Below are 14,714 nucleotides of genomic sequence, written 5' to 3'. Positions count from 1 at the left end.
GGATGGATTATCTACCTTCCAGAATGAGTAGGAGCACTCATGCTGAATCTGTCAGGTAGAAATTCAGATTCCAATCAGTTCTAGGTGGAGGTGCTCCCCAGTGTCCCAGTGTGAAGTGCAGGCTTCTGGTGGGAGGAAGGATGGGAAAAAGACTTCACAGTCTTTTTAAAATCTGTACCTTCAGGCCAGGTGGTGGTGCTGCACACCTTTAATCCCAGCACTCGGGAGACAGAGATAGGTGGGTCTCTGTGAGTTCAAGACCAGCCTGGTTTACAGAACAAATTCCAGAAACCCTGTCTTGAAGAAAAACAAAACAAATCTGACCATGATTAATAGGACTTCTGACAATAACCAGTGAAAGGCATTCTGGGGGGAAAAAAGGATGTCAGAGAAATAGTATAAAGTGTGTAGAAGATTGACAATTCTACTTATAGATAGAGCATGGTAACATAGAAATAACAGGATGTTAGTTTGAATTGACTTTTTTAAGGCAGCTCTTGAGTCCACTTCTATCACCTGGAAAAGTAAAAGTAAAAACCATATACTGTAGCACACAGCTGTAATTCCAGTTACTTGGGAAACTGAGGCAGGAGGAGGTAGAGTTCTAGGCCATCTTGGACTATATAGGTAACCACATACACAAACACACAAAGGCATCCCGATTGTAGAGTTGGTATTTTCTACATGCCATCATTAAGATGTGTAATACATTAAAGAACCGATGACTTCTGAACATTTCCACTAAAGCCAGTGACACTTTGTCATCCATTTCATTCATTCCTTCTTTTCCCCCTTCCACTTTCAAGATGCAAGGAACTTGCTTACTAGCTAGTGCTTTAAAGATAGTTTACCCTGACACCTGCCTCCCGATGACTCCAGCTAGAAATGAAAAAGTACAAGGTATATGACAGATCCTACAGCCTACATAGAGAATTCTTTTTCTGTGCTTCCTTGGGGGACCTTGAAACAAAGTACCTTTGAAGTACTATTCTTTGAAGTTTGGTTGTTTGATGTCTCAATTCTTATCAGTAAGTGGTTGGAGGAGAGGCTTGTTGCTAAGAACAAGCACAACCAAAAGCAAACACTGACAGCTGCTACACTAGCACAAGAGGTGGGAACTGTTACAGAGACTCAGAGCAAGACTGTGTGTGCAGCCATGAACCTAACACAAGAGGTGGGAACTGTCAGAGCGAGGCTGTGTGCAGCCATGAACCTAACACAAGAGGTGGGAACTGTCAGAGCGAGGCTGTGTGCAGCCATGAAAAAAACAAAGAGTGGAACTGTCAGAGCAAGCTGTGTGTCAGCATTAACCTAAACAAGAGTGGAACTGTCAGAGCGAGCTGTGCAGCATAACCTAACACAAGAGGTGGGAACTGTCAGAGCGAGGCTGTGTGCAGCCATGAACCTAACACAAGAGGTGGGAACTGTCAGAGCGAGGCTGTGTGCAGCCATGAACCTAACAAACACAAGAGGTGGGAACTGTCAGAGCAAGGCTGTGTGTGCAGCCATTAACCTAACACAAGAGGTGGGAACTGTCAGAGCGAGGCTGTGTGTGCAGCCATTAAAAGGGTCAGTGTTCATGTACAGCTTCTGAACACAGCAGCAGTTTAGATTTATTTAAATGATGTTCTGGAGTCATCATGAAAGATTGTCATGTTCAGTGTATTCTGTTAAGGTGGGGTAGTATATGGTAGATATACTTCTACCTTAAAAGGGTTAAAGCCTAGGCCTCCTAAGAACCTCAGCCACATTGGATTCTCTATTCCCTAAGGGTCTCAGGAATTCCATCCTAAGTTCCCACTTAATTCTGTGCTCCACGTGACTGCTGTATCAGAGAGTGTGACAGATTAGTTTTCAAAGGTGCAGATGTCCCCAGAGTTAAGTATTGGAAGTTTGAGCTTTAGAAATTTCAGAAGCTTAATGTTTTTACCATATCCCTTTCTTAGTGGAGTCTGCTGTGTTCTTTGAATTAAGCTATGTGTTCTCTTTTCCCCTTTAGATTGGTCGGTCAACTGAGAGTCCTATTGACTTTGTGGTGACCGACACAGTCCCTGGGAGTCAGAGTAACTCGGACACGCAGTCAGTGCAAAGCACCATCTCCAGATTCGCCTGTAGGATCATATGTGAGCGCAACCCCCCCTTTACAGCCCGGATTTATGCTGCAGGGTTTGATTCATCTAAAAACATCTTTCTTGGGGTAAAAAGCGTGTTTTCCTAATACATTCTTTTATACAAGTTTCTATTTCTGCATTACACACGAATAGAGACTCGTTGTCTTTATAGGAAAAGGCCGCCAAGTGGAAGACCTCTGACGGGCAGATGGACGGCTTGACCACTAACGGCGTTCTTGTGATGCATCCCCGCAATGGGTTCACGGAAGACTCCAAGCCTGGAATATGGCGAGAAATATCAGTGTGTGGAAATGTATTCAGTCTGCGAGAAACCAGATCAGCCCAACAGAGAGGAAAGATGGTAAAGACTTCTGTGTAGCTTCTTTTTACAGCAATAAACAGAGGATGAGTTGAACTGGGCTCGTGTGTGTGTGTGTGTGTGTGTGTGTGTGTGTGTGTGTGTGTGTGTGTGTTAGTTTTTGTAGCTCTTAGACATATTCCTGACACACAAAAATTAAGACCATCAAACACTGACTTCTAAACACTAATTCTAGAGGATGGTGTTTGTTTCAGCTAGGAAAGATTAAACATCTATTCTTTGTGTATGTCTTTTTTTTTTTTTTTTTTTTTTTTTTTCGAGACAGTTCTCTGTGTAGCTTTGCCTTTCTGATCACTGTATCCAGCTGTTCAAACTCACAGAGATCCACCTGGCTCTGCTCCGATGCTGGATTAAAGCATGCGCACAGCTTTTGTGTATGTCTTTGACTATACGTAACTAATTAAAAATAACTAAGTGTGTTGATTAGCCAGATAATTAAATCATGTTATCTTTTGGCTTGAAAGAGAGAAGTTACTATTCAATGTGTTATTATTGATTTTCAAATTTAGCATTTTTCCTAACTTCTGCTAAAATTTCTATTTCCACATTACACACAAATAGAAACTTCCTTAAGTCTAGCAGGTAACCCTGGAAGGTCCCTGTCTTGTTAGGACTTACTGAAGATCTAGTGTAAACACAATAGTAAATGTGGTTTGGATTCTTGTCTCCTTCAGGTGGAAATCGAAACCAATCAGCTACAAGATGGCTCCTTAATTGACCTTTGTGGTGCAACCCTGCTTTGGCGTACTGCAGAAGGCCTTTCCCATACGCCTACTGTGAAGCACTTAGAAGCTCTCCGACAGGAAATCAACGCAGCACGACCTCAGTGCCCTGTAGGCTTCAACACACTAGCCTTTCCCAGCATGAAGAGGAAAGACGTTGTAGATGAAAAACAACCGTGGGTATATCTGAACTGCGGCCATGTTCATGGTTATCATAACTGGGGGAACAAAGAAGAACGTGACGGAAAAGATCGTGAATGTCCTATGTGTAGGTCTGTCGGTCCCTATGTCCCTCTGTGGCTTGGATGTGAAGCTGGATTTTATGTGGACGCCGGCCCCCCCACCCATGCCTTTAGCCCTTGTGGGCACGTGTGTTCAGAAAAGACGACGGCCTATTGGTCCCAGATCCCGCTTCCTCATGGTACTCACACTTTCCACGCAGCCTGCCCCTTTTGTGCGCACCAGTTGGCTGGTGAACAAGGCTATATCAGACTTATTTTCCAAGGACCTCTAGACTAACAGCTGTCTCTAGGACTGCATTAGAAGTTTATAAGCTAAGTGAGTTGGGTTTTCCGACCCATTGTCCATGTAAGTTTCTCTGCTCTGGTCATTTGCATTAAGATGAAGAATTTTTTAAATATTTATAATAGCAATTTCTGAGAAAAATCTGGGAAACTCAAGCAAAGGAATTTTTGAAAGTTCCAGACTTCTGAATTCTGAGTTTTGAAAATATATTTTGAGGAGAAAAAGACATAGTCTAATTTGATGCCTTCGTTTTAGTGTTTTTGAATCACCATCCATCCTCAGTGTTGAGTTGTTATGTATAACTGAGGGTCTGTTGGTTCAAACTATGTTAGTTTACAGTTTGTTGCAAACATTGTAAAATACAGCAACATGTATATTAATTTTTTTCTATTTATCTTTATCATAGAAAATACCTTAGGATGTCGTGATAGAACAGCATGGTATCGATGGTGTCGCACACTTCCGGTGTGAGTGATAGTTTAGTGAGCACATCGCTCAAGGATTTGCAGAGTTAAGGAGAAAGACAGAGAGCGCTTCCTTCCCCCGGGCCCGTGTAAGTAGGGAACCTGATGAACTAGAGTATTTCATAAAACCAGATTCACATTAATTACCATTGTCTAAGAGGTGTTTGTTTTTAACCACATTGAAGTTCATCGGAAAACATTTTTTTCTTAATGTTTCTCTCAAGTGTAGTACTATAACAAAAGCTAATGCTAAGAGACATTTTATATGCTCCTTTGAATATGCAATCTAATCTAGATGATCTATTTTTCTCCCATGGTAACTGATCTGTTTTTAGTGCCAGCGACATTTGGCAAGTTTATTTTTTTGGATATAAACTGTGGTTCATCTGTTCACTGTTTCTAAAAAAAAAAGAAAAAAAGAAAAAAGAAAAAAATCCTATGAGAAAGTACATAAATTAACAAGAAATTAACAAGAAAAGAAAATTACTTGATTTGCCTTTAGAAATATGAAATAAAAAGTGTTTCGTTAATCACTCTGTATTTGGATTATTCCAGACATTAGAAACCTAGAGCTACAGAGGGTTGAATGTCAGTGGTACCTCCCTTTTGACCCAGCAGACCAGCCTTCACTGGGGGCCTGACTCCTGAGGGGGACCAGCCTTCACTGGGGGCCTGACTCCTGAGGGGGACCAGCCTTCACTGGGGGCCTGACTCCTGAGGGCGGACCAGCCTTCACTGGGGGCCTGACTCCTGAGGGCAGACCAGCCTTCACTGGGGGCCTGACTCCTGAGGGGGACCAGCCTTCACTGGGGGCCTGACTCCTGAGGGGGAGGCCGCAGTGCGGCTCTGAAGTGTTGGTTGTCTGAAGGCGGTGACAGCAGAGGAGGCTCACCCCAGGCAGGCCCTCTCGTTCTCTAGTTCCAGTGTGTGCTTTGCAAGACAGTCTCTTCTCACCCTAGCCTTTTCAAATGCAGCCGAAGTACAAACAGTTGCACTACACCAAACCCTTGCAACACTTGTAGAAATCAGTAGCCATTAGATTAGACAGAATCATCTTTTGGTCTTTTGATTTCTTTTCCTTTAGTTTGAAAAATTGTATAATACTTAATTGACTGTTGTCAAATTTTCATATGTGGTAGTATAGCTTTAATTTATCTTACTACATCAATGTTTTGATTTTGGGTTTTTTCTTGTTTTTATTTTTTGTTTTTGGTCTTTTTGTCTTTTTTTTTTTTTAAGTAAAACAAAAAAATCACTTAGAAGCCATGAACTGTTTTGCTTTATTTGATTGTCAAAATTCTTTGTTTTGAAAATGATCATTTGGGTTCACTCAGGAAATGCATGTCAAGAAATTTGTATTATAAGTTAGCTGTGATGTATCAGTAACTGCTGGTTATTACCCTTTTTTTCAAAGAAGTTAAATTGATTTTGAAGTCTTCTAGTCACATGCTTTGTGACTAATGCAAGGAAATGGAGTCCTGTGTTGTGTTTGTTCTTGTTATTTCTGTTGAGGCTATATATTGTAGCTTAATTTTTATTTGCAATTAATTTATTCAAACTAAGTAAATACTTTTCAAAATAGATATTTGAATTTGTCTCTGTGGGTTCCTTTCTGCACAGTTGAGAGTGGGAAGCCAGAGGTGATAAATCTACTGCAGACTAAACGGATTTGCCCCACTCTTGTGACGAGGTCTTGTTACATACGTAGGAGTTGGCATTGGATGGACACTGGGTCTCTGGTTCTCTAGGTTAGGCCTGTTAGAGAGCTAGCCACTGAGCTACTTGAATTGTGCTCCTGATGATAACGGTTTTGTGTTCTTCCCAGAAGCCATGAATTTTCCCTCCTATCAGCTAAGAAATAAAATAAAACGTCTCATTTTCTATGAAACTCAAGTCTCTAAAACTCAGGAAATAAAAATCATTAATCAGGTGTTTTTGTTTAAGCAATGGTAGTTCTGTTTCTTTGGCGATGCCATACTTACTCATCTGTATTAAAAGAATTTCAGAGCTGGGCAGTGGTGGCGCACGCCTTTAATCCAAGCACTCAAGAGGCAGAGCCAGGCGGATTTCTGTGAGTTCAAGGCCACCCTGGTCTACAGAGCGAGTTCCAAGACAGGCACTAAAGCTACACAGAGAAACCCTGTCTCGAAAAACCAAAAACAAAAAGAACTCCAGGGCTGGGCAGGCAGAGCAGTGGTGAAGAGCCCTTTCTCTGCTCTTGCCGAGGATGGGAGTGTCTCCCAGCACCCACGGCAGCTGGCATACACCGCCTTTGACTGCCTCCAGGGGATCCCGTGCCCTCTTCTGCCCTCTGGGGGTTTCTGCACATGTGCAGACACATGCACATTAAAGAAATCTGGCCGGGCGGTGGTGGCAGCGCGCAGCTTTAACCCCAGCACTTGGGAGGCAGAGACAGGGGGGTCTTCTAGTTTGAGGCCAGCCTGGTCTACAGGGTGGGTTCCAGTACAGCCAGGACTACACAGATCTGTAAAGAAGGAAAGAAATGTCCATATTTTGGGCAAGGGAAAAACGGTTATATGTACTTTTCCTAAATGAACTCTCAAGAGGGTAACCCTTAAGTCTTGTTGCATCAAAGTGATCTTCATATTCAGAAGGCCCTTAATCTGAAAGGCATTCCGTTCCCATTCATGCAGCGTGTTGTGGGTCATGAAGGGCGGTTAGACAGTTATAAGTATCCATCCTACCTGTACCAGGTTTACCCATCCTGCCAGTACCAGGTGACCCCGTCCTACCTGTACCAGGTTTTCCTATCCTACCCATACCAGGTTATCCCATCCTACCGATTCCAGGTGGTACTGGAATCAAGTACCACCTGGAATCAGAAGTTAAGGCCTACACATGCCTGGCAAGCATTCTCCCATGAGAACTGTATATTACCAACTCCTTTTGAAGCTATAATTGCTTGCTTTGCTCTTAGAAAAATCTTATGGAACAGGGTAAAAATAAATAATTATGCAAATAAATAATTACATCTAACATTTGAGTATTCCCCTCAGGATATTTTGGGACCCATGAGTGATAATGACTCTCTGACATAGACTGAGGGCGCCAGTAGGTATCTGTTCAGTTTCCCTTTAAGTTTATAAAAACATTCAGAACTGTGGCTCTTCACCTCAGTGCATCTTGTGCTGCCAGCTTTAGGGACAACTGGTCACTCCCGCTGCTTTTTCTTTATGCTGGAAGCATTAACCCTGTAGCAGATCGGATCAGCAGGGCTCTGGATAGCCACACTCTGTCACTGCACCTCACACTTCCTTTCAGAATCCCTCGAGTGAGTGTGCGCTGTCTTTCCCCACTCCCATCACTCATCCTTACAGAGCATCGGCTTGGATGCCTGTGTGCGAAAGCTGTGTGCTAAACGCTGAGCGGTGGAGCAAGGACCAAAGATCCCTACCTTGATGAGCGGTGGAGCAAGGACCAAAGATCCCTACCTTGATGGGATTTCTAATCTGGTAGGAAAGGCGGTGTGTGTGTGTGTGTGTGTGTGTGTGTAAGAACCGGACCGATAGGACAAAGCAGCAGAGAAGGGGAGAGTGGGATGGGGGCTGCGACAGAGGAAGTCTTGCTAGGAAGGAGGGGTTTGGAGGAGCTGGAGGCTGTTGGCACTGTGCAGAGGAAAGAAGACAGCCAAGGCCCCGAAGTGGGAACGTGCCTGTGTCTTCTGAGAGTAGAGGAGGCCAGTGTGGCTACATGGTCTGAGGAGGAGGAGGAGAGCGGCTGGGAGGAAAGCAAGCCAGGTGTTTAGGGGTGGGACTAGAGCTAGGTAAGGAGTGGCCTCCTGAACTAGGGGCTCTTGGTTCTGTGAGATGAGAGTAGGGCAATCTGGTTCTTAAACATCTGAACAGACAGAAGGGGAGAGCGTGGAGGTTGGTGTAATCCTGGGAGAGGTCAGCGTGTGAGTGCTGGTGAAGATGGGCTGGATGTGGTTTGAAGGCCCCGCTGGCAGAACTCGATGGCACATGGAGAGTGTGAATGGAAGGTGATATGAAGAGTAACTGCAGAGAGTTGCTCAGTGGTAGAGGGGTCATGGGTTCAATCCCTACTATGTGGACATGCATGTGAGTGCACACACTTGCACATGTGTACGAAGGACTCAGTTCCATCAGCCTCGGCACCTGGAGAGATGGAATTGCTATTAATCAAAGTAGAGACTGTGAGGAAACAGTTTAGGAAGACATACTGACAGTAAATAAGGACTGTAACCATGGTCATTAAATCAAGGCCACGAGACTTTTGTCGAAGGTGGATGTTTCCACTTTGTTCATGGTGCTGGGAGTTGAAAGTGTAGCCTCACCGGTACAGGGGACACTTCCTGGAGCTGTACGTACCCAGTTCTGTGTTTTCATCAGGATCTCATTCTCTAACCCAGGCTGGCCTTGAACCCATGATCTCCCCGCCTCCCTCCTGAGTGTTGGGTTACGAGCATGTGCCACCACACCCAGCTTCCCACCTTTTTTATATATTGCCAAAGTTCTCAACCATTATAGTTAGTGTTGTCTGTACACCCCATGCTAGCCTAGGAACAGATTGAGAGGAAAAAGTATTTTTCTTGGTGGATGCGGGCCTCCTTTTCCTGAGGTAGAGCTGGCTCAGCTCTTGGTGCATCCATCTCTGTCTGGCCACCCTCTGAGGAAATTCTTTTCAATGGCAATGACTTCCTATTCTGATGAATTTTCTTACCTACTCATATATACTTTAAAAAAAAAAAAAAACTTGGCTCTTGTAGAAAATAGTCCTCAGAGGCCAGCAAGATGGATTATCGATTAAAGACATATGCTATCAATCAAGCTTGGCAGCCTGAGATGATCCCCAGGATCCACAAGGTAGAAACAGAACCAACTCCATAAGTTGTCCTCTGACCTCCACAGGCACTCCCAACACACAAGGACACGCAATAAGTAAAATAGGCCTTTAAAATTTTACTTTTAAATTTAAAAATAAAGTGCAGTTTTCTTACGTTAGCAGGAATTGTCTGCCTCCTGTCTGTTTTGACATGCTAGCACTCTTTATTTTCCATAAAGCTTTAAAAATCATTAAAGTGACATATTGGGAAAGTGGAGCTCTGAAGATTGTTCTACGGATCTAGATTTTAAAGTCTGCTTCCCTGAAGGAAGCATGTCTCTCTCGGGTAATTGTCCGCAGAAAGTCGAGTGGGTAAAATCAAGGGTTTTCCCAGGAACTCAGAGCACAGCGTGGGGACGCTGGTCTAGACGCTGTGGCAGGAAACCAGGTCCTTCATGTGGTTAAACCCAGCTGTGAGAGTCCAAGGTAAGCTCCTGAGTGTTCGCAGTGTACCAGTCATCGTCACCAACACAACGGATCCACGTGGGCGGCAGGAACTCAGTGACACCCGTCCCGGCAATGTGACTCGCCCAAGGCTCACGTGGTTCACCTGAAGGACTCTCAGCTTGAACTTCTCAGTTTGCAAGGGTTTCCCCGTTTTATTTAGTGAGAACACATTGAAGGATTCTTAGGTGTCAGTGCAAGTTAGTGAATTACGTAATTATGGTCACAGCATACTTAAGACACAAGGTAAATGTTCAAACACTATTTCTCAATAATCAGAGAAAACCGATACCCTTTCAGCTCTCATGACACTCTTGTAAGCAAGAAACACTAATAGAGGTAACCCAAAAAACGAAGGCTCCAGAAGCTATTCATTCTATCAAAACCCTGTTGACCTTGGCTGCAGAGGCAACTCCTGCTCAGCACTAGCTTGAAGTTTGGTGGGATAAGAAGGAAAAACCCATGAGGAGAGCACTTCAGGAGAACTACAGAAACACTAGCCTGACACAAAGAAACACCAAGTGTCATAGATGCCTAGCTTCAGCTGTCAACTTGACAAACCTAGATTCACCTGGGAAAAGGGGACCGCTGCTGGAGATCTGACCAGAGAACATTGGCCTGTGGCCATGTCTGTGAAGCACTTTCTTACTTGCTAGTTGATGTGGTGGGCGCCGTCCCCTGTGGGTAGTGCCATCCCTAGGCAGGTGAGCGAGCCAGGGGGAGTGGGCCTGTGCGTTGTGTTCCTCTGCTCTCTGCTTTAGTTCCTGTCTCCAGGTTCCTGCCTTCAGCTCTCCTGTCCTGGCTTCCCTCAGTGATGGGCTGGACCTGGTAAGCTGAACTACACTTTCCTACCTAAGTTGGTTTTACAGCAGCAAACTAGAAAGTCAAGTGTAACTGAGATATTTGGTGCCCAGACGATGAAGAGCACAGAGGGCAGCCGATACTTGTAGGAAAAAATAAGACTGTGTCCTTTTAGATGTACCTGAACTTCGATTACATTACTGTACGATTAGTGATTTTCCACATTGGAAATAGACTAAAAGGATCCTGGCAATCACATTGCAGATGAGGAAACCAAGTCCTATCCAGATAAGCAGCCATCCACTGATGATGGAAGGACCTGGTATTAGGTCCTCAGTCTCCTACATCTACCTTAATCTATCTGTCTGGTTTGTTCCTTAAACTCACTGTGTAACCAGGCTGTAACCAAGGCTGTCTGAGCTTTCAGCCATTCTGCCTCAGCCTTCGGAGTGCAAGCCACCGTGCCCAGTTGATCCCAATACATTTGGTTATCGTGAACTCGAGTCACCCAGACTTAGTATGTTCTCATGTTTTCATTGTTGACACACAGGCAATACATTGCATTTAATAGCTTCATTTCTAAATTCTGAGTGTCCACAGAATGGAAATAGCTTGTCATGCGAACAGAGGTTCCCACATGTATGGAATGGTCTGCTTCAGATCTGGTTTCTTTAAAACTGCATAATTTGTGGCCAGGTGTGGTGGTGCACACCTTTAATCCCAGATCTCAAGCAGGTGGATCTCTGTGAGTTCAAGGTCATCCTGGTCTACATAGTGAGTTCCAGGACAGCCAGGGCTCCACAATAGACCGTGTCTCAAGCAAACAACAACAAAAGCTACTTGGTTTTAGAAATGAAAGACACGAGTATAGAGAGAGAATCAAGGGTCCACCTTATGTGGTGACACATGCCCACCGTGGGGGCGCATGCCTGTAGTCCCAGATCCTTGGCAGGCTGAGAAAGGAGGACCATGTGTGCTCATCTGGAGCCCAGACAGGATTGTAGGGAGAGCCCCCCTCCACCAACCAAAGAAAAAACAAGTCTATTGGTGAAAGTATTAAGGCCACTCCACATAGTTAAAGGGGAGGTTTATTTTGTGGGGTAATTTACAAGTGAAGGGATAGGGTACAGGGTCTGGGAAAGGCATGGCAGTCCGGCGGTGTTCTCTGGAGAACTCTGCTCCATCTGCCTTCAGCATCCAGGAACCAAGAGAGCCTGCACATCTGGATCTCCAGTCTTCAGGGTCCTCTCTCAGCCCTGCCTTGTAGGCGTGACAGTTACCGAAGCCTCAGTGGGGGTTGGAACTTCCAGGTCAAAGCTGGAATGGCTACCCACTACACAAGTCCACCAGTTTCACTTCGGGGATCGCCATAGGTCACTGTAAGTCACTCAGCAAATGGTGAGCACCTAGTAGAAGGTTCTGTTTGTTTCATCCACCCAGGATATTAGCAGTTACTTTGCATATCCCACTTCTGCAGTGACTTCAGACTCCTCATCTTCAGTTGGATGCTTTATTGAATTCCTGCTGAAAATGTATTACTTGAAATGGAGATGGTAACAATTATTGTGTGGTCAAGTAATTATTGACCATAAAAATATCTCTACTAAAAACGTCTCTACTCTCAATATAGTTAAAGAGTAATCCTCTGTATGCCAGGTATCGTACAGTGCAGGTACCAGCTAATGGGCAGCTGTTCACTGGACAGGAACCGGAAACTGAGTGAAGGAGGTTAGCTGAAGATAAGCTGTTCAGGGACTTATGCAGTCATACTCCATAGCTCTGTCCGTGGACTTGAATCTCACTACCTGGGGTGCTATGGAAAAAAATGACCCACCCCTTTGGTAGCCATGGTTCGATGGTCATTATATTTCATCTTGGTTTCTTAGTTCAGAGTGAACAAATCTTGAGGGAGAGATGCAGGAATTGAGTCAGACTGGGAACACAGGGTGAGAGAAAGGCTGTCGGATATCCACAGCCAGGAAACGGCAAAGCTAGGTTGGGCTCGGGGGCAGCTGAGGAGGAGGTGGGAGGAATTCTCTGTGGTGGGTGTTGATATGGTGTTAGGACCCATGTGAGTGTGTACCAGATAGTTGCTCCCAATTTTAGGGTAAGGATTGCTTCTCAAAATGACTAGTTAAAAACAAAAACTGTTCATTTGAGTATAAATCTGACAAGTTTATTATTGTCATTTCTGGATTAGTTATTCTGTGTGAATGCAAATGCTGATGTATATTTTTCATTGATTTCATTCAAAGATCTAAACTGGCAGGAATCACTAAAAGTATACTGTGCAAAGTTGGTGTCTGTTTGCAGTTGTGATGTAATAAAACAGGACACAGGACTTGTCTGATGGAAGTCAGGGATATTGCTTTGAGGATGTGGCCTTGTAGTCTGATGTCAGAAGAGCTGACTGCTCCAGGGTCCCTCCAGACTTCACAATCAAAAGTTTATTTCAAGATGCTTTTATGGTTTTGTTACTGTTCCTGACTTCAAGTATGGCAATACTTATTTATGAGCACATTTTAATACCTCTTTAAATACAAAGGGATGTTGAAAATACCTGGATGGGATTCCACAGCCACAGGGAATTCTTCAGACAAGGCACAAACCCAAGTCTGAGTTCAGTTTGGCCTCATATAAGCAGTCACTGGACATGAGTCTCATTATCTACTCTGTAGGAAAATAACCCAGTCTGTGGTAGCCGGGGTCCGACGTTCATTCTATTTCACCTTAGTTCCCTCGGTCCCTGGAGCTGATCTTGTGTCCAGTTAGATTGTTCAGCAGAGGCCCCCCCAGCTAACACCTCTACGGTTTTATAATTCAGAACTCAGTCGTCCCTTTGATACAACAAAGTCAAGAGTATGTTGAGTGTGTTCCGATAGTATCCTTAGTCTACAAAACCTTTAATCATTTAATGGCTAATGGATAAGATCATTGAAATAGGTCATACTTTTGAAAGAGTACAAAGGAGTTTGGGGGTAACAGTGGAGCAGTGACCCCAGTACCTAAATCAAGTACCCATCCCCAGTAGCTTGTTTTGTACCAGTTTGAACATCTTTGTGTGTGAGATATGCATGCGTGTGTGTGTGTTCACGTGTGTGTGTGTGTGTGTGTTCACATGTGTGTGTGTGTGTGTGTGTGTGTGTGTGTGTGTGTGTGTGTGTGTGTAAGCCAGAGACTGATACTGAGTACCTTTTTGGAGCAGAGAGAGAGGGAGAGGGAGAGGGAATGCCAGAGACTGATGTTGAGTACCTCCCCTGGGCCTAGAGCGGGCCAGTTTAGCTAATGTAGCTAGCCAGCTTGCTCTTAGAATCCTGACTCCCAAATGCTGGGATGGCAGGTGGGCCGCCAGGCCTGCTCAGCCTTTCTGTGGAGCCTTACGCTTTGTGGCTAGTACATTATCCATGGGTCTAGGCCTTGAATAGTTTTTTGATCTAAAAAAAAAAATGGTTTTATACTTCACTTAAGCAAAATTGTTCTTCAACTTTCTGTGACTGACCTCGTTGTGGTGAAGTAAGCCTAACATACCAAGCAAACATACCATGACATGGAAGAGTCATGAGTGAAATGAGATACAGCATGCAGAGAGGCAGAGTGTGTGCTTGCACTTGAGAATGTGAGTAAGCTGACCTTGGTCATTATCGCACTTCACTATGACAGCATTTGAAGCCTCTCGTTAACATGGATTCCCAAATACCTGCAGCCTAGGCTAGTTAATATCTACAAGGGAAGGTTTGCACATAAACAAGAAGTCCCCACCTGTGGCCAAATTTCTATGTGGTCTTATTAAATAAAAAACATGGAGCCAAATATAGGGGTGAAAACCTTAGAGCTCGAGGAAATAGAGAAAGCCACCAGACAACCTTACCTCACCAGATCTGCAACTTCCAAAATGCCCCAACTTCCAGTCTACCCAGGCTTTTATTGCCTTGCTGTTCTGCCCTCTCATTGGCTCTTAGCCCAGCTACCTCACTTCTTTGTCACTTGCCTGTCTGTACAGGCCTCCAGGTCTCTATGGTTGGTACTGGGATTAAAGGTGTATGTCACCACGCTTGCCTCTGTTCCCTAGTGTGTCTTTGAACACACAGAGACCCTGCCTGCCACATGATCGGATTAAGGGCGTGTGCTATCACTGCCTAACTTTTGTGTATGGCTTGCTATTTCCTCTGATCTCCAGGCAAACTTTATTTATTGACATACAAATAAAATATCACCACATTTCAGCACAAATAGAATATCACCACACCCGCCTCTGAGTGGCAACGGTACAGCAGCAAGCCAGAAACCCATTTTCTTTCTCCAAATTTTTCCTCTTTCTAGCTGAGTATGGTGGTTCACACCTGCAATCCCAGCACACAGGAGGCTCCTACAGAGGATTGCCGTGAGTTCTAAGCCAGCCTGAGCT

General features: G+C 44.4%; 1 protein-coding gene across 3 annotated transcripts in view; it reads left to right on the top strand.

The window, feature by feature from the left end:
- Window positions 1–4,865, top strand: part of Peli1 (pellino E3 ubiquitin protein ligase 1) — a 55,891-nt gene extending 51,026 nt beyond the window's left edge. For all 3 annotated transcript variants that reach the window (XM_028876322.2, XM_037208958.1, XM_028876323.2), the window contains exons 5-7: window positions 2,000–2,197; window positions 2,284–2,472; window positions 3,165–4,865. In XM_028876322.2, coding sequence (XP_028732155.1) covers window positions 2,000–2,197; window positions 2,284–2,472; window positions 3,165–3,731 — 954 coding nt within the window. In that variant the 3' untranslated portion in view covers window positions 3,732–4,865. The remainder of the gene's footprint in view (window positions 1–1,999; window positions 2,198–2,283; window positions 2,473–3,164) is intronic.
- The last annotated feature ends 9,849 nt before the right edge of the window (window positions 4,866–14,714 follow it).

This window comes from Peromyscus leucopus, chromosome 10 (assembly GCF_004664715.2).
Source record: "Peromyscus leucopus breed LL Stock chromosome 10, UCI_PerLeu_2.1, whole genome shotgun sequence".
Taxonomy (NCBI): Eukaryota; Metazoa; Chordata; class Mammalia; order Rodentia; family Cricetidae; genus Peromyscus; species Peromyscus leucopus.
The sequence above is the reverse complement of the archived record's forward strand: the minus strand, read 5'-3'. Positions and strand labels throughout refer to the sequence as shown.